At 42.6% G+C, this 26,992-nt stretch overlaps 1 protein-coding gene across 10 annotated transcripts in view; it reads right to left on the bottom strand.

The window, feature by feature from the left end:
- The window catches only part of LOC101342053 (zinc finger protein 343-like), a 112,845-nt gene that overhangs the window by 65,256 nt on the left and 20,597 nt on the right, over positions 1-26,992 (bottom strand). Inside the window, exons 6-7 of one of the 10 annotated variants that reach the window (XM_023742756.1) lie at positions 19,213-20,451; positions 147-3,686 (exon numbers count right to left, since the gene is read on the bottom strand). The exons of 2 other annotated variants lie outside the window; for them this stretch is intronic. In XM_023742756.1, coding sequence (XP_023598524.1) covers positions 3,664-3,686; positions 19,213-20,451 — 1,262 coding nt within the window. In that variant the 3' untranslated portion in view covers positions 147-3,663. Of the gene's footprint in view, positions 1-146; positions 3,687-15,519; positions 20,452-26,992 lie in introns of those variants that run through there. 7 more of the 10 variants (XM_023742764.1, XM_023742758.1, XM_023742771.1 and 4 more) reach the window with 7 other exon arrangements.

Here is a 26,992-nt window from a genome sequence, read left to right as displayed (position 1 = left end):
CATCATAAAGGCAAGATTTACAACATATAGGAAAACCACAGAATACCGGGAATCATGGCCCAGACAAATTGACACACACATTTTTGGGGGAACACAATTTAATCCATGACGACTCTCAACAAGATGGATTGACACAGTGGCTGCAACAGTTGGCTCAGGCATAACAACAATTGTGAGGATGGCACCAGACCAGGCAGTGTTTCCTTCTGTTGTACATGGGGTCGCTATGAGTGGAACCGACTCAATGGCACCTAACAAAAACAACAAGTACTTAATAAAAGGCTGGGCTAACTAATTTTTCTCTGGAGGCTTTGTGACCTCTCCTGCCAAATGTTGTAACGACAGGATACTATCAGTAAGACATGCCTGTTGATCTTTAGAGCAGAGCAGTTAATTATCCACATACTGTAATAATGGAGACCCCTGAATTAAGTGTAAACTCTGTAAATCTGCATGTAAGATCTGAGAAAAATAGGTGAGGGACTCAGGAAAACCTTGGGTCATGACACTCCAGGTAAATTGTTGGTCCCCCCAGGTGACGGCAAACAAATATTGAGTGTCCAGATGGACTAGAATGCTAAAAATAGTCCCGTAAAGTTTGACTACTGTAAAATATATCACTTCAGGGGGACATTAGAGAGGAGCAGCTAGGGTTAGAAACTATGGGGAATCTTGGAATTACTATGTAATTAATAGCACCCAAGTCTTGTACAAACCTCCAGCCCTGATTGTTGGTTTCTCAACAGGGAAAACTGGAAGTGTTACAAGGATCAGTGCAAAGTGTTATTAAGACTTTAGCCAAAACATCTTGAATTACAGGAACAAGTCTTAGCTTCTCATTTTAAATGGTATTGAGAAATTTTAGGTAAGGGATTAGAGGTATCTATTTGAAATTTAATTGGTTCAGCTGATAGGAGCCAACTGACATCAGCAGAAGTAGTAGCCCATAAACTTTCAGATACAGAAAAAAGACACTTCATAGTATTGGATAAAGTAGGGGAATGACCTTCTGGTGGTGGTAAGCTGAGTGGTGTAAATAGCAGTAGACTTCTTCACTTATTTTCTATCATCATAGAGTCTACTTGTTGACTGCCTTCAGGAAAATCTAATAGCATTTCTCCTGTTCCTGAGAATTTTATTTTGCAATTTCTTTTGCGTATAGATCTCTTCCTAATAAATTTATTGGAGTATTTAAGCTTAGTAAAAATTGGTGCATGTCCCCTATAGGACCTACAGAGATAGAAAAGGCCAAGAATGGGTTAAAATCTGTTTTAGATTAGTAACCCCCAAGACTCTTGAAGTTTTTAACTCCAGAGCAAGGGCTTTTGTAAATTTGTGAGGTTTATTGCAGATAACGTAACATCTGCGTCAGTTAAAAATATACATGGCTCTGTTTTTGTCTGAATAGTAGTCTCTCCCTGAGAGTTTAGTGTTACCATAGGAAAGCCCTATTTGTCCCCAGAACCCCTTCATTCTATTACCTTCTGGACTACATCTGGTGTTAGGTTGCCCACATTATTTTTAGTTTTAAATATTCTCTTTTAAAATGTCCAGGCTTTTACAGTAGTAAAAAACAAGGGGCAAGTTACTGGGCCCAGTCTTAGCCATAAGTCAGGTGAACCTGTTCTGTATGGGGTAATTATTTTGAGTCTGGGTCTGCAGCTGCTGTAATTGCAGGGCTATAAGTTGATTTTGTTTAGCTTTAGTTCTCAGTTCAGCTTCCCTAGCCTGCTGTTTAAGGGTTTGAGACAGCTTATAGGCTAGAGTGGCTAACTGTGAAGTGTTTTCATTTTCCCAATCTAGTTTCTGGCATTTGGCTAACTCAGTGAGCTCTGGATGGGAGTCACTGACAAAAAGGGAACTGAAAGCAACACGGGATATGGACTCTTATAGATTTAAACCAGAATGTTCTTGAAAAAGTTTAGTCAAATGGTACCTATAATCATAAACATTTTCACCTTCATTTTAATTGCAACTCTGAACCTTGATCCGATTTTTTTTGGGGGGAAAATCTTTGGGATAGCTTCAATAAGGTTTGTGACAATAGCTCTAGTATGTGCTACTATTTCTATGGTTAGGGATTCTGGAGGAGTCTTACACTGGGCCTTTTCTTTCCACTTTTGAGCGTCACCTGGCCCTATCAGTTAATTTATTAAATTATATAAGTCTGCTGGACCAGGTTCATAGGTATCAGCCAAGATTCTAAATTCTTGAGTGAATTTCTGAGGATCTTCATGAGGGTTAGGAAAATCCTTAACATTAGAGCAAAGTTCTGCTTTTGATCAGGGGGCAAAAGTAACTTGTGGTGGCTCCTGAGCCTCTTCAGGATATTTAATTTTAAAAGGCATTTGATAAATGGGTTTTAGTTCTTCTAGAAGTTCCTTGAGATAATATGGAGGTTCAGCAAGGAGGTTTTCAGTGAGTATGTAGGTGAAGAGGTATACAGGGGAAAAGCTGCTGGAGGGGCAGAAGAAAAGGAGGGGCTTTGGGCATCAGAGGCTGGGGTTGGGCTACAGATGTGAGGGATTTCACCATTTGAGAAAAGAAGCCATTTTGGGAAACGGAGCCATTTTGGGAGAATGAAGTCATTTTGAGAGAGGGAGCCATTTTGAGAGAGGGATTCATTTTGGGAAAGGGAACCATTTTGGGAAAGGGAGCTATTTTGAGAAAGGGAGTCATTTTGGGAAAATGGAGGCAATACAGGCTGCTGCTGGGTAGACAGTCATCAAGGTTATAGTGCTCTGACACTTTCTAACTCTTTAATTTGTTTAGCTTGTTTTGAAACAGTCTCCTGCAAGGAGGCAAATTTATCATGGATTCTTTTGGAAGCTTCGAAATACCAATTACAAAATGGCTCCCATTACTTTAGTGTTATTCACAAGCCCTTAGCCTCTAATTTGCTGTACAGAAAGTTTAACTTAGTTAACTCAATGACCACCGTGATGACCATTGGTCCTTTAAATTTCCCTCCATAAATTCATTCTAGCTACTTAAATACAAGACTGAACTGTGGCTATATTACCCATCAAGTCAATTCCAGCTCATAGCAACCCTACAGGACAGAGTAGAACTTCTCCATAGGGTTTCCAAGGAGTGGCTGGTGTATTCAAACTGCTGACCTTTTAGTTAACACCCATAGCTCTTAACCACTGCACCACCAGGGCTCTGGGGCCATAATGCTTAGTCATATAATCGGCAGGAGTTCCTTTAGAGGGTCCTGCTTTACTCTTGGACATGGCATTTCAAATCTGATGGAGAAACGTGCAAGTATTAAAGACCTAAATACGTGTAAATACCTTATGGTGCACCAGAAAGAAAAGAGAGTTCAGTAAAATAGACTGGCCACGAGATGGCAGTACAACAAAACTTAATTTGGTAATGAACTCAGCGAGATGCTCATGAAATGAGCAGGAAATGATAGGATAGAGAAATGATAGCCAATAAATCTCTCAAAGAGTCATCTTGATAATAACTGTAGTCTTCGATCTGAGAGGTTGACTTCCAGCACACCCAGAGAATTTGAGGAGACGGTTCTGGGCACAAGGGGCCCTTGCTGGTACCAGGGTGAGCTGGTTCCATGACTTCTTGGAAATGCAGAATATTCCTTCAGAAATCCTTGGGACTATGCTATTAAATGTCATAGTGTAACCATCTGTACTCTGATTAATATAAAATTGAGTGATTTACTGAAAAAAAAAAAAAAAAAAAGAAGAATCAGCTCAATTCCATATAGTGGAATCCAGTAGTAGAAAATGGCAACTCAGCAGTCATGGTTTTAAGAGGGAACAAAGGATATGAAACACATTACTTGATTGCTATTTACAAACTTAGATCATCAAAAGACATTACTTGATTCTTAATAGGTAATTATAGGCAAGACTTCCTGAGGTGGGAATTCGTAGGGCAATATTTGCTGTGGAGGGAACTCATAAGGCAGGAATTCCTGTAATGCAAGCTTGTAAGGCGATTGGCTTAAAAGAATATATGTATCTTTCTTAGATTGGTTACAGTGTGGTAATTACAAGGGTATGTGACTGGGGAGAGGGAGTCGCAGTGTAGTTACATCATCATTACTGGACATTCCTATCTTAGAAACAGCACAAAAGATGCCTGCTGCTAGTGTGAAAACGGGACCACAAACAAGGAATCACACTCAATCTTCAAAATGGCTGTTTCAGATCTTATCAGGTACTGCAATTTTTTTTTTTTTTAATTCCCTTACACAACTGGTTTTTTCGTTTGCTTTGGTCTGTTGGGGGCAGAGGGTTCTGGGGGTATTCTAACCTGATGACTTTTCCAGGGTATCAGAGAAATGTCACAGGCTGGGTTTTCTAGTGTTTGTTGATTTAGATAATGAGTCAGATTCCAGTCTCACTACTGAGGGGTCCTATGGTGAAATCAGGGTGGTGCAAGGAGGTGGATGTTTCAGGGGTCAGTACTTATCCCTGTTTCCATTTCTCACACTGCGGGGTGGAGCAAGAGGGTGGGTCAGGAGTGGCTCTCCAGTGACAGGTAAGATGGGGCAATTCGTTTTTGGGGAGCCTGCAGCACCCGCTCCCCTCTGGCCCAACCTGGCTCAATGCCACCCATTCAATTTCACTCTTTCATCTTTCTCCCTCCCTCCCACCCTCTCTCTCTTACTCCCTCTCATTTTCACATTCAACACAATGCATCGACCTCCCTTCCCCCACCCCCCACCCCTGAGGCAGGCAGTTTAATTGGGGAGGAGATAGAACCTAGAGTGCTGCTAGAGGGGGTCAAGCCTCAGCCCTGGGTGTCAGGGAAGGCTCCCAGATCAGTGACACTTTGGGTCAGCTCTGAGAAGCAGTGAACATTCGCAGATTGTGGGGCAGGGTTGCTCGTTCCAGGAAAAATTCACCCCCCGATCACTTGACTCTAGAGAGCACACTCTTAACCTTCAAATCTACCAGCAGCAGTGAAGTCTCAGTCACCTTCCACTCGGAATGTGCCCACAGCTCTTCCGCGAGCCAGCGAGGGCTTTACACCAGCCAGGCTGGGTGAGGCCCACCTACCCCCAGAAGAATCTGGAGAGTCCAAGGAAGCCCCAGGTGGGAGAGAAGACCCTTGGCTGCAATGAGGAGGGAACAGAAGCCTTATCCACAGGTTGGGAATCCTACATTTCATGTCACAAAACATGTTATGATCCCATTCTCCCACATCCCAAGCAGTGCTGGGTCACCACCCTGCTTACAGGGGAGGAAGCAGAATATCAGGAAGTGATGGACTTTTGGGAACTAGAAGAGACTCTTCCACCACATTATGAGGAGAAGGGACTCGTCCTGGCACCCATCCTGGCATGCAGTACATGGAGGAGCTGGCCTCAGTATCCACCCCAGTGGCCTGCTCTGCCAACCTCTTCCTCCCCTGTCACACACTGCTGCCCCACTGGGGGGAGCCTGAGTCCTTGGTGAGGCAGTCATGTCAAGGGGAGAGTCTCAAGAGCAACAGCCCCCAAGGAGCTAGGGCTCTATAGGACGGATGAAGTATGTCTGCACCTTTGGCATCTCAATGCTCCTTGCTGTGTCCGTGGCTATCCAGCTCCTCCCCAAGCTGTCCTTGGGCCACTCTCCCTCTTCCCCACTCCATCTCCCTTCCTTAGTCACCCCTTATGTCGATCAGACATGGCAGAGAGTGAGCAAAGTGTGCTGTGCCCCAGTGGTCAGATGAGAATGCCTTCCTCACAGGCTCCTTTGGTGACCAAGGCCTGTGGAGGCTCCTGTCTGGTTTTCCACAGTCCATTCCCCTTGTTGTTCTCTACTTGCTGTCCCTACCACACCCAACCTGACTCCTCTCCGCTCTGCTGAAGCAGTGGGCCTTGTTAGAGTGACCTCTAGGCAAACAGCCCCTGAACAGCACTGACAGTGGAAATCCATTTTACCTAAAACTCAAACCTATTCTTATGGAAATATGCACATATACTTGTTTTTCCTTTCCCAAAGAAAAATAGTAACTGGCAAATGGATCAGGATTTTCATTTCAAGGATCCAAATGGCTGAGGGATGCTGTGAGGTTAAATGTCAGAAATCCATTAAATTAATGGAAACTCAATTATATCAAGATTTCCATTTAAGGATGGGGGAAATAGTCAATAAGGGGTTATTATTTAATGAGTTCTGAGTTTGTTTAAAAAAAAGAAAACAAAAAAAAAATCTGCTGTCAAGTGGACTCCTACTCATGACGTGTGTCAGAATAGAACTATGGCTAATATTTTAGAAGTAGATTGCTAGGCCTTTCTTCCAAGGTGCCTCCAAGTGGACTCAAACCTCCAAGCTTTCGGTTATTAGCCAAGCATGTTATCTGTCTCCACCACCCCGGGACTCCAAGAATCAATTTGAGTTGATGAAAAATACTTGGAAATGGACAGCGGTGATGGTTACACAGCATGGCAAATGTAATTAATGTCACTGAAGTGTCACTTAAAAATTGTTAAAGTGGTAAATATTTTGTTATATATATACTGCCACAATAAGAAAGAAAGATAGGATTTCCATTTAAAATCTCCTCTGGAGGTACCTCTGAGGAGATCTGATATCCTATTCCTTCAGCTTATATTCTCTTAGGAGGGAAAAAAAAGTCTGAGAATGCAAAGTTCTTTTTTTTTAAAAAAAAAAAAATGATATTACGGATTCAGGCAGACATTCTGGCTGTGGCAGCATGCTTGTCCGTTTTCCCATTCTTGCCTATTCTGTAAATATTCTTCAGTCTTGGGCAGATACGGCTGTAGCAGCATGCTTGTCTGTTTTCCCACTTTTGTCTGTTCTGTGATATTTCCTTGGACTCGGGCAGACATGGCTCTGGCAGCATGGTTGTCTGTTTCCCACTTCTGCCTTTTTGAATACATGCCGAATGAAACTTTATTTTTACTTTACTAAACTTTTTGATGTTTTTCGCCTACAACAGTTAATGGCGCAGCGAGCAGGGTCTGAAGCTACATATCCAGTCAACCTTGAAGAGACCTGGACTGTGGAGCAGAAACTGACAAAGAAAGGTCCTATCTTCTGGACCCACATGTTCCCACTCCACGTCCCTTCGACACTGACGGGGGGAGTGTTGTTAGAAAATGAACCTTTGCTTATTCTTTTGTTGTTCTGTTTTCTTAAGTTTTGTTTGGCATATTTGTAAAACCGGTTGATTGATTAAGGAGAATCTTTCTTAGATTTTTGCTTGATCGTTTGGTTAACAGTGACATTTAGCAACTCTTTAAGTGAACTGTAGTTTAGGCCTGGTTTCAGGCTTCTGAAGAGGTAATTCTATTTTCAGAGAGCTTTGAGCCACTATAAGCCGCAAAAAATTCAGGCACGGGTCGACCAGTAAAAGCCATTAGGGCAATCGACGGCGCTCATCACGAGCGTTAAAGTCTCCCCTGACAGGATAAGGTGGTCACGAGACAGGCTACAGCACCACCACCTACAAGAAAAATCTCGAGCAACGAAGGTACACATTGGTCGAAGCTAAACACTGTCCAACCCCCGCGGCGTTCCTCGTTAGGTTTCTTTTTTGTGGCTCAGAGAAAACCTAGAAAATAGTGCTCTGTTTTGCCAAATTTGCAGGGAGAGGTGGCAGCTCTTGCCTGTTTTGCCAAATTCTCGGGGGGGGGGGGGAGCAGCTCCTGACCTGTGTTATGATATTTAAGGGAGAAGTGGTAGTTCTGTACCTGTTTTTTCCATTGAATTGAGTTGATCTTACCAAAAATTGCTATATATACTTTTAGAAACTAGGCTCCCCATATCCTTGTTTTGTGTGGTATTATCTGGCGAGTTTATGTGGTCTTTCTGTCTCCTTTTGTTCTAAGAGCTTGCTTCTGGTCTACAGCATTGTGTCGAAGTTTGTCTTGTATTAGATTGGTGGCTATGGCTAAGAATTGCTGTTTTTTGTAAGGCTGGTCATGGAACCTCAGTTCTTTCTTCATCCAGAAAAAACTGCATCTTGTGTCTGTCTTGTGATTCAGACTTTTAATAGCTACTTGGAGAAACTTTGATATAAATCGGTCTATTTGAAAAGTACACTAAGATCTTTGTTTTATACTATGTCAATCTTAAAAGTGAAGCCATAAGTAACTTAAGCTAGATATTATATGAAATGTGTTTTATTTAAGGAAAAAGGATAATTTTGTCTTAAAGTAGCAGTTTCAGAACAGTAAAAAAGAAAGAATTAGCTATCTTTTGTCTTTCAAAATGCCTCCATCAATTTAAACATATGTAAATGTCTTCCAAGAGTCAAGAGAGTGAGGGTGGGGCATGATCAGGCCTCCCCAGCTCCCCAAGAGTCAAGAGAGTGAGGGTGGGGCATGATCAGGCCTCCCCAGCTCCCCGTCTCCAAGGTCCTGTAGCTCCAGGGAAGCTTTTAAAAGACCCCTTTCCAGCTAGGTGGAGACTCGTTTAAGACAAAAGATAAGAAAAATTGCTGCTTTGCTATAGTTATCAGAAATTGGGTAGATCCTAAACATAGAACTGTAAACAAGTTCTCTTTATTATAGGGGAACTTTAAGAAGTCAAACAATAGAAATCACAATGAGACACACCTGAAGTGGCCTGGGAAAATGTTTCCAGCTGTAGCCAAACACTTAAGGTTATACCCATATCAATGAATTGGTCAAGTGAGCAGAGACTGTGATTTCCAAAGCCGGTTGATACAAACTTTAAGAGCTAAAATTAGATCGGGAAAAGTACGAAAAGTAGTAAAAGTTGAATGAAATCTCAGAATATTTAAATAGATTTTTCTTCCAAAAAGAGTTATGTTTTATGGTATACAGGCTTAAAATAATTCCAAAAGACATTTTAGGTAACTTTCAGATATTAAATTGAGTTAATAGATATTTGTCATAATTTAAGTTCATATACTTGTCTTTTTATACCACTATATATATATATATATATTTAAGTCTGCTAATGAGTGTTCATTTTTGCCATTTAAAGGGATACACTATAAGAGGTATGCAAGCAAGACAACGTTTAAGAGGTTCATTGAAAAAGAAATTTATTTGATATGGTCAAGTTTCATCTGTCTGACTAAAGTTTAATGGTTTAATTTATAAGATTTTTAGGAGTTTTAATGTTAAGTGGCATATAAAACAAAGAATTGGGTTTCTCGCAGTTAAAATAACAAAATTTTCTTTAATTTCTGAGTTAAAGGGTTAATTTATTCTTCGTGTAATCTGCCTGGAAGACAAAGGTTTGGCCTCTCATTAGAATAAGATTCCTGAGTCTGAATACTAAGCCACATGGCTTTTAGAAAAGAAAGTTAAGATTTTTACTTTAAGATCTTTGGTTAAATAACTTAAGTATTGTTTCACAGTGACCTGTAATATGATTATTTCTTTATTGCTAACGTGGTCGCAACTTTATCTTTTTGAATCTAGCATCATCAAAGCCAATGGTTTCATCGGGGAATTCACATCATTTACCTATGAAGTTTTTTTATTTCTATTCAGGTATTCAGAGATTTGATGGTCTTGGTATATTCTTGGTACATCCTGACTCTATGGTATTTTGTCTCAAAATTATGTATTATATCTGAAGCTCTTTCAATACGGTTAAGGGCTATATTTAGAAATATTTTTTATCTAAAGTTTTTTTTTTTTAACTGATTTTATTTGGCCTTTACGTTGTACTTGTAATTAATTTCTATCAGGTCTTTTACTCTTAAGAATATTGTTTATGAGTTAATCATGGCCATATTAAGTTTTGTCATCTGCAGAGAAGTTTTTACTTTGCTGATTTGCTGAAAACGTTTGACCAAAATATCTCAACAAAAAAGATGAACTATATTGCACTTGCTAAAAAGACTGTGACTAGACTGAATAAAATTTCCAGAACTCCTATGCAGAAGCTGATGGGTTCATAGACTGCGGCTGATCCAGAATCGCACGGAACAGAAATTAACTACATAAGACTGAGTAAACGAAAGGGAACTATGTTGTTGTTGTTTTTAAATATTGCTTATGTTTTAAGGTCCACTTTCTGGATATAAGAAACTATTTCCTTTCTCCTAAATTATCTAACGGATTTAGATATTGTAACTCTTGAATTAGAAGTTCCTGCTGGTAAACTTAGCGAAGTTGTTAAGTATCATAACCAGAGAAGTATCTGGAATTTGAGCTATGATTTTACAAAAAAAGAATAGTATTAGCCTTCCTATTAGTTCTCCCAAGAAACAGTTTTGTGCCTTAATAGATAAATGTTGCTGTATTTATAATACTGAATCTGAGGTTTTGCAGAATATAGTTGCTGTTGAGGCACATGAAAAACAGTTACTGATGCTGCCTATGTATAAACTAACACCTCATGAGATTTGTTTCCTTGGTTCAGAGACCTTAGGGTCATGGTTTCACTGGTTATTTCAGACAGTTGGCCTAATATTATTGTTAGTGTTTCTGTTTTATTTCCTAGTTTGCTGTATGGTGCCTGGGATCTTAAAAACCAGATGATGTCCAATTACCATTTATTGAGAATTTTTGATAAAAGATTCTATAACAAGATCATGATCCAAAGGAAAGAATGATGAGAGAGTTGTATATAATTCTCCTGGAATCCAGATTTCTGGTTTTCATGGAGGTTGACGCAACCAACACGGGATATTTGCCTTTGGGTGTACTTTTGAACCCTGAGTTTTGAGAAAAAAACTCGTTCCTCAAGATACTCTGAGTCAAACAACGGTCCAGATAAACTAGTAAGATCATTTTGCTCTGGGTATTGAGCTTTTTTTTTTTTGAAGAATTCAGTCTGTTTTAGGAAACTAACCTCAAAGATTAGACTGAGAGTTATGTTTAGGGTAAATTAGTAATTACTTTAATCAGTCTTTAAGACAATGTCATATGAAATACCTGTGTAATGTTTGTAATCGAACTGTCACCCTCCTACAATGCAGAAAATTACGTATGTTAAAGAAACCAGATTCTCAGAGGAGACTGACCTCATGGCTCAGACTCCGTTCTGTCTTTGGTTCCATTTCTGCTTCTGAGAAAGTGACTCATGACTGTTAATAGGTAAACCAAGGAGAAGCAGCTGGCCCTTGGGAAGAACACTTAGTATGTTTTCAATAGACTAACTGAAGACCTCCTACAGGTGAGGTCCATCCTCTATTATCGTGCTAATCATTAGTTCTCTAATGCAAACCTTGTTATCACATGTAAATTTTTCTATATTTTCTGTTTCTTCTAGACAAACTTTGTGTGCTCCTTATGGATATGTGTTTCTGTGTGATACATCCAACTATACTAATTAAAATGATGCCTTTCTGATAGTGAATTTATGTGGGCAATCTCTTGTTTAGATTCCTGACGAATGTGTGGACAATGCACTCTGAGAACTTCAGAATTATCTTTAAGTATTCATAGTAATTATGCTAGTAAATACTGAAAAGGTAATGTTAAAAATTGTAAAATGAAAGTCAGAAGAAAACCCATTGGTCCAACACTCAGGATATGGTTGGTAGCTTTAATTCCTACTTGTGGTATAGCTGAATTGGAGAAATCTTTAAGAAAATTTGTCAAGTCACTATGGGACAAATAACCGATGAGACGGAAGCACAAGAGCAATCTCTGACCCCATTGGCCAAGGTGGCATTAGACAAAATCGCCTTAGTTTTTTAATAGTGTAGTCTGTGCTGTAGACAAGATATACACAGAATTAGACAACAAGCTATTTGGTTACACACTGTAACACCCTTACAAACACCAGATCTATTTGGTTGGTTGCCATCAGGAATAAGTACATGGGCTAGATCACTACTGCAAGGGATAGTACTATTCTTGGTCTGCATCCTGGTACTATTAGGTATAATAAGATTTATCCTCTATTGTCTTACCCACCTAAAAGGCAAAAGAAGGCCTCGGGCTAAAATGTTGATGTACATTGAGTCTGCTCACTCCGGCAATGCAACTGATGGGAGCATTGCTCTTACTTAATAACCTGGTGAAGAACCAGATGTTATCCAGTGGAAAACCAGCACCATGAGTTTAAAGAGGCTGCCATGGCTGCCACTAGGAGCTCGACTACGTCCAGATATTGATCATCGATGTGTTATCTCCAATCTCCGATCAAAAGGAGGGTCTGATTTATACAATAATATTTGGAATCATTATTCCCTGACCATGAGCACGGAGAAATGTGACCCAGCTGGGGCTGGGCCCTCACAGATTCACAAAGACACATCAACTGGGCCCTGAGGTAAGACAACAGATGGGACAATCTCAGAAATTATTTTAAGGAAGATTTCACAAAAGGGTAATCAAACCTAATACAAAGGACTTCTCACCTTTTGTCTTTTTCTATTAACATTTAGTGAATAGAAATTTGTTGGACCAATGAAGACCCTCCTGACTTTCATAACTGAAACCCATACCGATAACTGTTAAGATGATTCAAAATGTAAGATTACAATTTCTAGCCAATCAGTGAAAAGGTGACGCTTTCAATGATTCTACCCATTTTGTGATGTTGATATATACTGATGATTCTGTAACCTTCCTTGGATTCGGGCAGACATTCTGGCTGTGGCAGCATGCTTGTCCGTTTTCCCATTCTTGCCTGTTCTGTAATATTCTTTGGTCTTGGGCAGACATGGCTCTGGCAGCATGGTTGTCCGTTTCCCACTTCTGCCTTTTTGAATATATGCCGAATAAAACTTTCTTTTTATTAAAAAAAAAACAAAACAAAACTTGATATTACATTAGTTGAAAAGGGTCAGAACTCTTCTTACTCCTGTATCATTTGGTAAATGCAGTTAACTGTTAAAATGAATAAGGAGCGAGGTGGCCCACTGGTCCTTCCAGCCTCTCCTCGGCCTATTTTGTGCTCTGAATTCTCTGATTGGAGTAAGGTGCCTAAGCGTGAGGAGGCCCATTACATTGAAGTCTGTACCCGTTGTTTGGTGGTCTTCCTAGTGTGACTGCTGCCTTTCTGGCTCCTAAATTATGCATGGTGTGAAGCCCACTGAAGATTGTGAAAGAAATAAACGAAAAAGCAGTTTGTTTTCTGTGCAGAAGAGGCTGGGGGAAGGTTGAAGGGCGAATTCTGACTAGTTTTCCACATTCCATGTGAATTTTGTTTAGTTGGCAAATGAGATTGTAACAGGAATTGTGGCTTGGAAAAAATTTATCAGCCTCCACGTTATATCTGCAATGCTTGGAGGAATGCATAGTATGTTCATTACCAATAAGAAACTCATTTTATTAGCTGGTTGAGGACAAATGCTAAGTTTAGAAGATGAAGCAAAGGGCTACTATCCAGTTTCTTAAGCAATATGGACTCGGTCTGGGACGGGGTTCCAGGAGACCCTTCTCCTGGCTTCCCTTGCACAAGCCACTCAGTATTTTATGCTCCTCTGCCCTTCCCCAAGGTCCTGGCTCAGTCCCGGAGAAGCTCTCCAAAGGCCCATGGCTGTGGTGATATTTGTTTCTGGCTGCATCTTGCTTTCAAGGGGGGCTGAAGGCTTTTAGGGCCATGGGGGGAAGCATCTACAGAATAAACCCATCTCTTACTGGCTAATACTCACCAGCTTCCTAACTTGGGTGAGTAATTATTATGCTAAAGTGAACTTCCTCTACTTAGTCTTACAAAAGACCCTCTTTCCACAGAGGTAGAGTAATAGAAGGGGTTGGGGCAGAAGTGGATGAAGACAGCCGAGGACATCGAGTCCCAAAGACATGGAGATGGTTAATAGTGGAGTCAGACCCATGCTTCATGCCTCTTCATGGCTTCACACCAAGTGAAAGAATCACAGCAAACATGCTTCCAGGGCTCCTTCCAGTGACGTGGACGAGTGTCCTCCACTTCACATCAGCCTCTGCCATGTTGCTAGTGCTGTCCTTTGATGCAGACGTCACTCAACAAAGCACGCTCCAGCCTTACCCTTCCAATTCCAACCAGGCTCCCCATGGGCGTGCACTGCTCTCTGGGCAACTTCCTTGTTTTAATTTCCTAGAGCTCCCATAACAAATTACCACAAACTGGGTGGCTTGAAACAACAGAAATTTCTTTCACAGCCCTGGAGGTTAGACGTCTGGAATCAAGGTTGGCAGGGCCATGCTCCTCTGAAGGCTCCAGGAGTTCCTTGACTTGTGGCACCATAACTCCAATCTCTGCCTCTGTCTTCACAAGGCAGTCTTCCCTCTGTGTCTATTACTCAACTTCATTTAATGTAGGCCACTGCTTAATCCATGCTTCAGCTAACCAAGCAAATAAACTAGATCTTTCTTAACCCCTCGAGTTGAAACTGAATGACGAATCTGTGTTTAGTGTGCCCGTATCAATAAACTCTAGACTGATTGAACTTGATGTTCCTTGCACCGTTATCCCACACCCTTAATAGCCATTCCCACACATACTCCCAAGGTTTCTGTTTGTATTTATTAGATGTCAAGCAGTTCTTTTGAAGTGTAGCATACTTCCTCCTGGGTCACAGTATGTACTTCACCTTTTGGGGCTTCCTGAGACTTATGTGTAGTTACAGAAGCAAAAATGGGTGGTGGGGTTGGGTCCTGAGAATATCCAGCAATGTTTTGTAAGGCATCTGCCACAGGCAATGCCCCAGGTGCCACAAAGATGACATCTCACACAAAGTCTCTTCAGGAGAAACAGCTGGATTAATCTCATCAGATGGGGTGGAAGGAATAATGGGTCTACTCGTGAGGTGGCTTAGCAGGCAAAAACAGAGTAATCTGTTTGGATGAGAGTAAGAGGGCTGGTTCTGTTGGCAGGAGTGATTCAGTGCAATTTAGGGGACCAATGTCCCCAGCTTTCTGATTATCTGCCCATATGTCCCCATCCCAAGTTTCAGGATCTCATTTCTTCCCAGTCAATGCCCCCACTTTAACCTCAGACACCATTCAAGGTTACAAGTTCAATTGGCACTATGATTGAGCCACTCTTACAGTAAGACTCCGGGCTTGGTTTTTTGGCAATATCGGCTCTGTTACTACAAGAAATAAGGCTTTCTTTCAGGGCACAAGTGGCAACCTTCAGGTCTTTTATGCAGCGCTTAGGCTGTGACTCTCATGCCCTGAGCTCATCTGTTTCACCACTTTGTCTACCAAAAGTGGACCAACCAACCAGCCTCCATTTCTCATTCTGACAAAATTGTTGGAAAAGTATCAAATGTGAAATCACACAGAGCCTTGTATCTCACAAATATTTGATCTATTTGTGGTGATATTTTACATATTTCCATTGCCACCTCATGCCATGGATTAGCAGTGTCCTTTTTACTACTGAAGGCAGAGTCAACAGTGCCATTAAGACTAGCCAGACTTGAGAACCAATTTAGAATTCATCCTTACAATTGTGTTCCTCTAGAAGCACTCCTGATACCTACCAAATGTCTTACGCTGGGTTCTGTAGTAGAGCAAAACTAGTGAAATGTATATATATATTTATCTCAAGGAAATGGCTCACACAGTTGTGTAGGCTGACAAGTCCCAAATTCATGGGTCAGGCATCACGCTGGAGGCTTGTGATGATTAAAGTTGTGTGTCAACTTGGCTAGGCCATGATTCTCAGTGGTTTGACAGTTATTATGTAGTTTGGCAGTTATGTAATGATGTAATCAAGATCTGATATGATGTAATCACCTTCATGATGTGATCACTTTATGAGCAGCCAATCAGCTGAAAGGGAATTTCTTGGGGGTGTGTCCTGTATCCAATAGATATGTACTTTCTGGCAAAGCTTGCTGGCTTTTGCTCACTCTGCATCCTACATCTGGCTCATCATCATCTGACCTCCAGTTCTGGGGACTTGAGCCAGCAGCCTGCTGTCTTACCTGCCCATCTTGGATTTGTCCACCTCCGCAGCCAACGAACCAATAGCCTGCCATCTGACTTGCTGATCTTGAGTTCGCAGTCACTGTAGCTAGGTGAGTCTGCATCGTTTTCTCTTCATTTCCATTTTTTCCTAAGGAAGGTGCTAGTTTTCTTGCATTTCTTCCCAATAGCAGGGAAGGGGCCTTGGGATTATCTGGAATCCTCCGTCCTCAAACTCTCAGAGATTACATATCCATTTACTTTCCCTGTAGCTTCCAGTTCTGACCAGAGAATGTTGGTGCTATGGGGGTTCTGGAAGAGACATTAGGACAAATGTGGCAAAGGATGGGGGCCCACGTTTCCCGGCACTCCCAAACTTTCACCCCACCTGAGCAGAATCAGAATCCTCTGGAAAGCTGGCTTCAAGGCGAGGGAAAGTGGGGCCAATGACTCCTACGACACTTCCCCGAGCCCTGCTTTGAAGGGTTGTCAAAAACACTCTATGCTTTTGCTATTCTTAAAATGTATGAATTCTGTCGTCCTGGCAAACTCCAAGTGGGCAAATCTGCAGGAGCCTAGGCAAACCCTCACCTGTGAATAGTCATTGCCCCAGGACACAGGGGTAAGAGACAGGACATGCGGAGTTATCAAAAAACTGGAAAATCTGGGCTCCGATGAAGAGCACTAGAGAGGGGCGTGGCTTTAGGGCTAGGTCCTTGGAGTGAAAAACAATGGAGGTGGTACGGCTAGGTTGTCTCAGAGTAGTTACTAGAATGATGTGGGAGTCCCATTAACAGGACTGGGTCCTTACACCTGGTATCAGAAATACATTTAGGTGTCTTTAGACCAGTCATTGTGACCTGACATATGGAGTAGCCAAGAGGCCCAAAGCAACAAGATTGGAGAACAGTTTGGGTATGGTTAAAAGATCTGACCCTAGAATCTGGAAGGCTCTGGAATGCTGACTTCAGGGCAAGGGAAAGTTAAAAGGACCTTGGAGATATGGCTGGGAAGAGAGCATTAGGGAACAGCAATACTTCATGGGTGGAGAAAGATTCAGCGGACCAGAGACTACAAACTAAGAAGGAAAACCATGGAAGGGAGTTTTCACTGAAGCCAACATAAGGCAGTGACAGAAAAAATGATCATTTAGGAGTAGAGGTAATTGAGTCCCTGGAGATGTGGGACATTCTGTCCCTTCACCTGGCATCTGTGCCCAAAACCTAGATCACTCTTGTCCCTAAGCAAAGGATCAGATTTCCCAATAAATTTAGGACTTATTTTTCTCTTAAAGGTTGAATTCATTCAGGAAACTTGACGTGTGAATTTGATTTCCATGTACCATTCAGGACAGATGAGTAACATAGCCTGAGTTATGGTTTATTAAAGAAAAATTTTACTACAATGAAGGGACCACAAAGCATGGGAAAGAATCTGTGTATCAAAATAAAACAAGTCAACCATTCTTGGATTACTTAAGTAATAAGCCTTTTAATTTTCTATTCCATATGATAACAGAAGGTGGAAAATCAGTCTATTTAGTTACTACTGACACTGTCACCTCATACAGAGTATAGGCAGTCAGGAGACTTCTCCTGAAACGCCCTCAGAGGTGGGTCAAGTAGTGATTTGTGGTGGCAACATTTTGTCCTAAGTCAGTTGAGGACAGACACTAGAATGAAGTTCCGCCCACAGACCCTGCCCCACACAGCTCTCTCCCTGAGTGTTTTCTGGTACAAGAGGAGGTATAACTTATTGTTAGAGCACCTCCCATTCTCCCTCCCCACACGATAATTCTCCCCACCCAAAAAATATCCGGTTCTCTGATGTATACTGAAGTGTGCCTTTTTCCCAAATTCTTGCCCATTCTCCCTGCACATGTAAAAGCTTCTATTCTGTGTACTGTGGTGTAAGAGGACTTATTTAGTCTTAGCCACACTAACCGCAAACATAAGGCTTCACTCAAGTGAGCCCGCTGATGTATGAGGGTTTGCTTATGGCTAAAGTCTTACCCACACCCCTGGCACACATGTGGCTTCTCCACTGTGTCCCCTGGTGGAGAAGGAAGCCTGACCCGGCTAAAGCCTCGCCCACCCTCGAGGCAGGTAAGGTTTCTCACCTGAGCGTATCCCCTGGTGTCTGATGAGACTGACTTGCAGTTACAGCCTCAACCACACTCCGTCCATATGTAGCTTCTCCCTGGAGTGTGTCCCGCAGTGTATAAGGAAGCTGGATTCCCAGTTAAAGCCTCAGCCACAATTACTGCAAACATAAGGCTTCTTATCTGAGTGTGTCTTCTGATGTGTGATGAGGCCTAACTTCTGGCTAAAGCCTTGGCCACACTACATGTGGCTTCTACCCCAAGTGTGTCCTCTGGTGTATAAGGAGACCTGACTTCTGGCTAAAGCCTCGCCCACACTCCAAGCACACATAAGGTTTCTCCCCTGAGTGTATCCTCTGGTGTGTGATGAGATTTGATTTGCGGTTAAAGCCTCGACTGCACTCCAAGCACATGTAAGGTTTTTCACCTGAGTGTGTTCTGTGGTGTCTGAGGAGATTTGATTTGTTGGTAAACCCTTGCCCACACTCCTTGCACACATGTGGCTTCTCCCCCAGGAGTGTCCTGCAGTGCATAAGGAGGTCTGATTTCCGATTAAACCCTCGGCCACACTTCTTGCACACATACGGCTTCTCCCCGGAATGTATCCTCTGGTGTGTTATGAGATTCGATTTGCGGTTAAACCCTCGGCCACACTCCCTGCACACATACGGCTTCTCTCCTGAGTGTGTCCTCTGGTGTATAAGGAGGCCTGACTTCTGGCTAAAGCCTCGCCCACACTCCAGGCACATGAAAGGTTTCTCCCCTGAGTGTGTCCTCTGGTGTCTGATGAGATGTGATCTGCGGTTAAAGCCTCGCCCACACTCCAAGCACATGTAAGGTTTTTCACCTGAGTGTGTCCTCTGGTGTCTGATGAGACTTGATTTGTTGCTAAACTCTCGCCCACACTCCTTGCACACATGTGGCTTCTGGCCTGAGTGTGTCCTCTGGTGTGTGATGAGATTTGACTTGCAGCTAAAGCCACGCCCACACTCCATGCACACATATGGCTTCTCCCCTGAGTGTGTCCTCTGGTGTCTGATGAGAGTTGACTTGTCGCTAAAGCCACGCCTACAGTCTATGCACACATATGGCTTCTCCCCTGAGTGTGTCCTCTGGTGTCTGATGAGAGTTGACTTGTCTATAAAGCCATGCCCACACTCCATGCACACATACGGCTTCTCCCCTGAGTGTGTCCTCTGGTGTCTGACAAGAGTTGACTTGTCACTAAAGCCACGCCCACACTCCATGCACATGTATAGCTTCCTGTCTGAGTGTGTTCTCTGGTGGAGAAGGAGGCCTGATTTCTGGCTAAAGCCTCGCCCACAATCCAGGCACATGTAAGGTTTCTCACCTGAGTGTGTCCTCTGGTGTGTGATGAGATTCGACTTCTGGTTAAACCCTCGCCCACACTGCAAGCACACAAAAGGTTTCTCACCAGAGTGTGTCCTCTGATGTGTGATGAGACTTGATTTGCAGTTAAAGCCTCGCCCACACTCCAGACACACGTAGGGTTTCTCACCTGAGTGTGTCCTCTGGTGTCTGATGAGATTCGACTTGTGGTTGAAGCCTCGCCCACACTCCTTGCACACATGTGGCTTCTCCCCTGAGTGCGTCCTGCAGTGCATAAGGAGGTCTGATTTCCGATTAAATCCTCGGCCACACTCCTTGCACATATACAGCTTCTCCACTGAGTGTGTCCTCTGGTGTGTTATGAGATTTGATTTGTGGTTAAAGCCTCGCCCACACTCCAGGCACATGAAAGGTTTCTCACCTGAGTGTGTCCTCTGGTGTCTGATTAGATGTGATTTGCGGTTAAAGCCTTGCCCGCACTCCAGACACATGTAAGGTTTTTCACCTGAGTGTGTCCTCTGGTGTCTGATGAGACTTGATTTATTGCTAAGCTCTCGCCCACACTCCTTGCACACATGTGGCTTCTGCCCTGAGTGTGTCCTCTGGTGCATAAAGAGGACTGATTTCTGGGTAAATCCTCGGCCACATTCACTGCACACATAAGGCTGCTCCACTGAGTGTGTCCTCTGGTGCATGAAAAGAAGTGATTTCTGGTGAAAACCTCGGCCACACTCACTACAAACACAGGGCTTCTTCTGTAAGAGGGACCTCTGGTGTGTGATGAAGCGTGACTTCACACCACAGTCTGGTTCATCCTCTCTAGAGCTGACTGCTCTGAATCTTGAGGTTTCTAATTTCAACCCTTGGCCTCTTTCCACAGACTTTATCCTTTGGGCCGAGTTGGGCTCCACCCCTACCTCTGTGTTGTCTTCTCTAGAGCTTGCTGACTGTGTTTGGGGTGGGCTGGAGAACGCCCTGGAAGTCCCTCTCTCCTCTCTTCTCCCACACAAGGGTCTGGAGACTTCTCTCTCTTGACCTTCTGTGTTTTCCCTCCAGCAGCTTTGCTCAGAATCCTGCTGCTCTGGCTGCTTCTGATGTCCTGGGCTGGAACGCCCTGGATGGAAGTGATGTTCCGCACAGAAGCCTGGGAAGATGGGAAGCACATGCTGGCTGAGGAATCGCTGACAGGAGACAGCCAGAAGACAGGAGGAGCAGGGGTGGAGTTCTGGCTTCGGTTCTGCTAAAGAGAGAAAGGTTTCTGTCAGAGTAGCTGTAAGTGGGCTCCTGGGCTCTTCTCCTTCTCTTATGACAGACAGTATCTCATTGCTCGAGTCCCTGGGTGGTACAGACACTTAAGCTCTCAATTATGGGCTGAAAGGTTGGCGGTTCAGAAAACAGGCCTGGCGATCTGCTTCCGAAAAGTCATAGCCTTGAAAACCTTACAGAGCAGTTCTACTTGCCAACATGGAGTTAGCATGGATTGGAATCAACTAGACGGCACTTAACAACAATCTCATTGCCACACTTGCAACTGACAATATCTACAACACAATTTGTTTCCTACCAATAATTCATTTATATTCCATTTTTACAAATACACTTTCTATTGCAATCCAGAAGGAGCCTTGGTGGCACAGTGGTTAAAGTGCTCGGCTGCTAACCCAAGTGCCAGCAGTTCAAACCCACTAGCCACTCTATGAAAGATGTGGCAGTCTGCTTCTACAAAGACTTCCAGCCTTGGAAACCTTATCAGGCAGTTCTACTTTGTCCTAAAGGGTTGCCATGAGTCAGAATCGACGCAATGGCAGTGGTTTTGGGTATTGTGACACAGACATCCACGACAAAAACCTCTTTAACATGTCAGCCTAAACAGGAACTTCTCAAATAAGCATCAGACACTATTCTGCCTTGTAAACACTTTTATTATAGCTCACCTTTTTCTTCTACTAAAATCCTATAAGCTCTAGGCACTCACATTGATATATACTGTCCATAACCTCTGCCAATACTTGGAAATAACATTTCTACGACCTATGTGGAAATCTCTCTGATTTTTCTTACTATAAAAAGGGACTGACAGGCATAAAAAGTCACTCTGTCTGGCAAGCTTTCAAATGTCGGAGACAGTCGATGTGTAAAAATGGCATTTAGTAGTGTCTAAACCTGCCCACCTCAGGGGGATAATGATCAGGAGCAGCCCAAAGCTGATTCCCATGAGGTGGAGGTCAGACATACTTTCAGCTTCCAACATTTTCCCCAATTCTGACACAAGCCGTACTCCCCACGGCACTCTGCTTCTCTTCCGGGTTCAATAATCCGTTGCAATGGCCACAAAGAACTCCGACCAAACTTACAGTTCAGTGGTTTATTAAGGACGAGGGTACAACTCGGGATCAGGATCAACAGGCCACAGCTCAGGATGAGGATCAGGAAGCACGCAGGCAGTGTACCCTCTTCAGTGCAGGACAGCTCTCTCAACTCCTCTAGACTCTGCAGGCCTCCTTTCAGCCCCGAGGACAGGCTTCTCGGAACCCCCTCAGGAGATGCCCCTCAGGGTAGACTCTTGGACCCCTCAGGACACATTCTTCTTGGCCCTGCCATCTCTGGTCACCAGCTCTGCTGCTGGGCCAGTCCTGAACTTGCTGCTGACTCTGTCAGCGGGCTGCTTCCTGGCCTCTCGCTATCTTCAGTGTTATAGCCCTTGATCCGTGTCACAGCTTTTTAGAAGGTTCCTTGCCTCCTCTCTTGCAGCTTCTCTTCCTGCTTTTCTGTCTGAAAAACACTCTGTGGGACTGGCTGCTTATATACACCAACTCCCTGTCACTTTCAAGGTATGGCCCTCCCACCAGGGCCACGAATTTAACAATCCCCTCTCAATAGGCCACACACTACACTTCTCCAGTTCACTGACCAGTCCCTGCAAGTGCACACCAATCACAGGGCAGGCTGCAGCCCATGACCAAACAAAAAGTATCAAAACCAAGTTATTTACAGCTTACCCAGGAAACCTAACAAATCCTCTAGGGTAGAAAACTAGGGCAAAGGTCACTCTTCAGAGTTTAGGGGGACAATCTCTCAAGCTGTTTTTCCAAGGACCAAGGCAAAAGGCCACATAAAGGGACTCATTTCACCACAATATGCAGTGGTAGTTATAAAGATTGTGTATGAAATAAATCTGAATTACAGGTTGCTCACTCATAAACAAATGCCTATTCAGCTTTTTTGTTAACCCTCTGTGATCTTTGTTTTAGTTTCTGACAATCTGTTTGCACTTCGCTTGCTTGGGCTGGGACTGCTGGGCTATACTAGGAGTATCCTGGGGCTGAGCCGCTCAAACGTGCTCAGGTCCGGGGGCTCGGCAGCCTTGCCGTGGCTGAGTCTCTCAGCAGGCTCTGTGGGCTCTCTCAGAGGCTCCCTGAGTTTACTTTATTTACGTAGGTTCTCTGAGTAACCTAACTAGGGTTTGTTTCTATTTCTGGCCAGTCACCTCCTGTGAGACCGTGTGGTAACTCCAGAGTTGAACTCAGTCTTGATTTTTTGATCGCCTGTGATTTGTTGCTGTCTTCCCTCGGGCTTACCTACAAGCGCACCAAGTCATTCAGACTGCAGTCTGTTACACTCTACATCTCTGAGGATTTTAGAAGGAGAAAGAATCTCTTTTGGATCTCCTCTGTGTTAAATATGGGAACTGCAAGCTCATTAAACACCTCTGTTAAAAGAACTCCCCTAAACTCACTATAATTCTAATCCTGTACAAGTCTAAGTGTCATTTCACTAAAGATCATCTAGATTTACAGAGGCCACTTTGGGGAACGTTCGTTTACATCATGCCCTCTTACCCCTTAATAAGAACAACCGTATTTCTAAAGAACAACTGTATTTACTTACATCAACCACAGTACAATTATCACAATCAGAACACTTAATGGCACAATACTGTTAGGTGCCATCAAGTAGATTTCAACTCATAGTGTTGCCATGTGACACAGCAGAAACGCCCTTTGAGGTTTCCTAGGCTGTAATCTTTATGGGATCAGATTTGCTAGGTCTTTTCTCCCACAGAGCCGCTGTGTCGGCTCAACTCCTGACTTTTCGGGTAGCAGCTGAGCACACTTAACTGCTGTGCCATCAGGGCTCCTTAATGGCACAATCCTGTTACATTTATACAGAAGTTATTCAAATTCACCTGGGGTGTGTGTGTTGTATGTACCTGTATATATATTTGTCTTTCTCTGTGTTTGTGTGTGTCTCCAAATACTTTAAAACTCCTGAGTCTATTCTGATACTCCTATTCCAATCCAAATCCAGTTCTTTCTAGCCTTCCCCATTCCATATTTGTATCTCCTTTCTCCAATAGTGAGAAACCTGGTTCCCAACATCAGTACATTTACCCATTTACTTAATCTTAAAATTCAAAGAAAGGGGTTTCAGAATAGTTGACCCATATAGCTACAAAAAACAAACATACAAAATATAGTAAAAGATTTATGTACAGGTTTTTTTTGTGTTTGGGGGGAGTCAATAGACAAGGAGTTGGCCAACTTTTTATGTAAAGGATCAAACAGTAAATATTTTAAGCTTTGCAAACTACACCGTCTGTTCCAACTACTCAACTCTGCTGTAACAGAATGAAAGTAGCCACAAACAATACATAAATGAGTAACTTTGTTCTGAACATTTTATCTACAAATACAGGAGGCAAGCCAGATGTCGCCTTTGGGCTGTAGTTTGCCAATCCGTTTTAGACTGAATATAAGGTCAAAGTTCTCTGTTCGAAGGTTACTTGGGTTGTTCTCCCCCTGCTGACCGTCGTCATGTTATTCATTTGAAATACAGTTAGATTTGTTTTTTTTTGTATTCTACTTTAGGGTTTTCTTCCCATCTTTGTTGAATTAATTTTATTTCTTTGAGTATGTCAAACACGTGTATGGTTCCAAAAGTGAAAAACTATTCAAAAAGGTAACCACAGAAAAATGTTCTCTTCTTCCCATATTCTTCCAACAGTATCCTATATATAACCCCTTAGGAGATCAGTCTCATTATTTTGTGGTTTATCGATCCTGCGTTACTTTCTGTAAAAAGAAACAGGCAGATGTTTATTTTTTACTTTTATTCATTTTGTTGTTGTTGCTGAGCATATACTCAGCAGAAGATACACCAAGTTTCTACATGTACAATTCAGTGTCATTAATTTTTCGAGTTGTGCAACCATTCTCAATCTTCTTTTCTGAGTTCCTCCCTCATTAACATAAACTCACTGTTCCCTAAGGTTCCTATCTTTTGAGTTGCCATGGTCAGTTTGATCTCATATAGATAGTTCTAAGAAGAGAATAATGCTCAAGGCAAACACTGTTTTCCTAGCTAAGCTATACTGTTGTTTGGTTTTAAGAACACTTTAGGGACATTTTGATCAAAGATTCCATAGAAGAATTCTGATAAAAAGGAGAAAATGAAGAACAGAATTTCAAATTCTCATGGACTTTAGACTTTCTGGAGTCTGAAACTACTGCCCAGAGATAGTCTTTAAACCTTAAATCAAAAATATCCCCTGAAGTCCTCTTAAAACCAAACAATCCATCTCGCTGAAGGTCTTCCTCTTCTTCGCTGACCCTTCACTTTAACAAGTGTGGCGGTTAAGATTGTGTCAACTTGGCTGTGCCATGATTCTCAGTATTTTGGCAGTTGTGTAATATTATGATAACTTCCCTTTTGAAATTTGATATGTGATCATTCCCATGATGGAATCTGCTGAGTGGTACTGGTGGGGGCAGGGCCTATGGCAGCTCCTCAGCCTTCATCTCTCTGCCCTCCACTGCCTACTTAATTCCCGCTTGCCCTGCCAAGGTTTTTTGGCTTGTTTTGGATCCTGCAGCTGACTCTTGTTCATCAGACCTCCAGTTCTTGGGACCTGAGCTAGCAGCCTGCCTGCCAATCTTGGGATTCGTCGATCTTCTCAGCCTGTGAGCAAGAGTCCTGCTCTCCAACCTGCCTACCTTGGGTTCACCAGCCCCTGCAGCTACATGTTTCAGAAGAGGCCTTGCGGTCTTGCTTGCCGATTTCGGGATTCACTGACCTTCACAACCTGTGAGCAAGAGCCCTGTTCTCTGACCTGCTGATCTTGGATTCACCGGCACCTGAGGCTACGTGAAGAGAAGCCTCTATCCTGATCCATGGACTTGGGATTTTCCAGCTTCTAGAATCACATGAGCTGTTTCCTTGATAAAAATCTTCCTATATATACATATATTTATATACTTTACTGGTTTTGCTCCTCTACAGAACCCATTCTAAGACACCAAGTATGATGTCCTTTTCCAGGGACTAATTCCTCCTGATAACATGCCTAAAGTATGTGAGATGTAGTCTCGCATCTTTGCATCTAAGGAGCATTCTGGTTGTACTTCTTCCAAGACAGATTTGTTCATTCTTTTGGCAGTCCATGGTATATTCAATATTCTTCACCAACACCATAATTCAAAGGTGTCAATTCTTCATCAGTCCTCCTTATTCATTGTCTCCAGCTTTCGCATGCATATGAGGTGACTGAAAACACCATGGCTTGGGTCAGGCACACCCTAGTCCTCAAGGTGACATCTTTTCTTTTCAGCACTTTAAAGAGGTCTTTTGCAGCAGATCTGCCCAACGCAATGCATCTTTTGATTTCTTGAATGCTGCTTCCATGGGTGTTGACTGTGGTTTCAAGTAAAATGAAATCCTTGACAACTTCAATCTTTTCTCCATTTATCAAGATGTTGCTTATAATATATACAATTTTCCAACAAAGTATTAACAATCCAAAAATATATACGCAGCTACATAGATAATGTATTCACATACATGGATAGTAAGGCATACATACGTACCTCCAAGTGCATGTACAGATGTACCTGTAGGCATATGTATATACATGTTTGCGTGTGCTGCATATATATCCATATATACATAAAAAAGCACAAAGGGGGCACAATTACGACGACTTCCAAAACATGTTCAAACAACTCCTAGGATTGGTTTACTGGTTTAAAACGCTTAGGACCATAGTCTCGGGGGACAGCTTAGTCAATGGGCATAACATAGTTCATAAACATAATGTTCTACACCCTAGCTTGGTGAGTAGCGTCTGGAGTATTAAAAGCTTGCAAGCAGCCATCTAAGATATAACTATTGGTTTCTACCCATCTGGAACAAGAGAATGAAGGAAACCAGAGAATTAAAGAAGAAACTAGTCCACAGGACTAATAACCCACACAAACAACAGCCACTTCTAATACGAGATCAGAAGAACTAGATGGTGCCTGGCTACCACTACCAACTGTTCTTACCACGGACACAATAGAAGGTCCCAGGTAGAAGGGGAGAAAAATGTAGAACAAAATTCAAATTCCTAAAATACAGCAGACCTACCGGACTGATAGAGAGGAAACCCCAAGACTACTGCCGTAAGATACCCTTTGAACTTGGCACTGAATCTACTCCTGGAGGTCATCTTTCAGCCAAACAATGGCTGGAGTATAAAACAATCTCATCCATAAGTAATGTGCTCCCTTAAGCAATCAACTATATGAGAGCAACTGGTCAACATTTACCCAACAGCAAAGATCAGAAGGCAAGGAGGGGAAGGAAAGCCACATCAATGGAAACAGAACAAAACGGAAATAATAAGAACGCAGATACATTCTGAAACTTGTCATGGAACAATCTGCATGAAAATAGTTAAATGGGAACTTAATTTGCTGTGTAAACTTTTACATAAAACAAAACAAAAGACTGGGAGAGAAAAT

The sequence above is a fragment of the Trichechus manatus genome, unplaced genomic scaffold, assembly GCF_000243295.1.
Source record: "Trichechus manatus latirostris isolate Lorelei unplaced genomic scaffold, TriManLat1.0 scaffold00008, whole genome shotgun sequence".
Classification (NCBI taxonomy): domain Eukaryota; kingdom Metazoa; phylum Chordata; class Mammalia; order Sirenia; family Trichechidae; genus Trichechus; species Trichechus manatus.
This window is presented reverse-complemented; position numbering and strand designations above follow the sequence as displayed.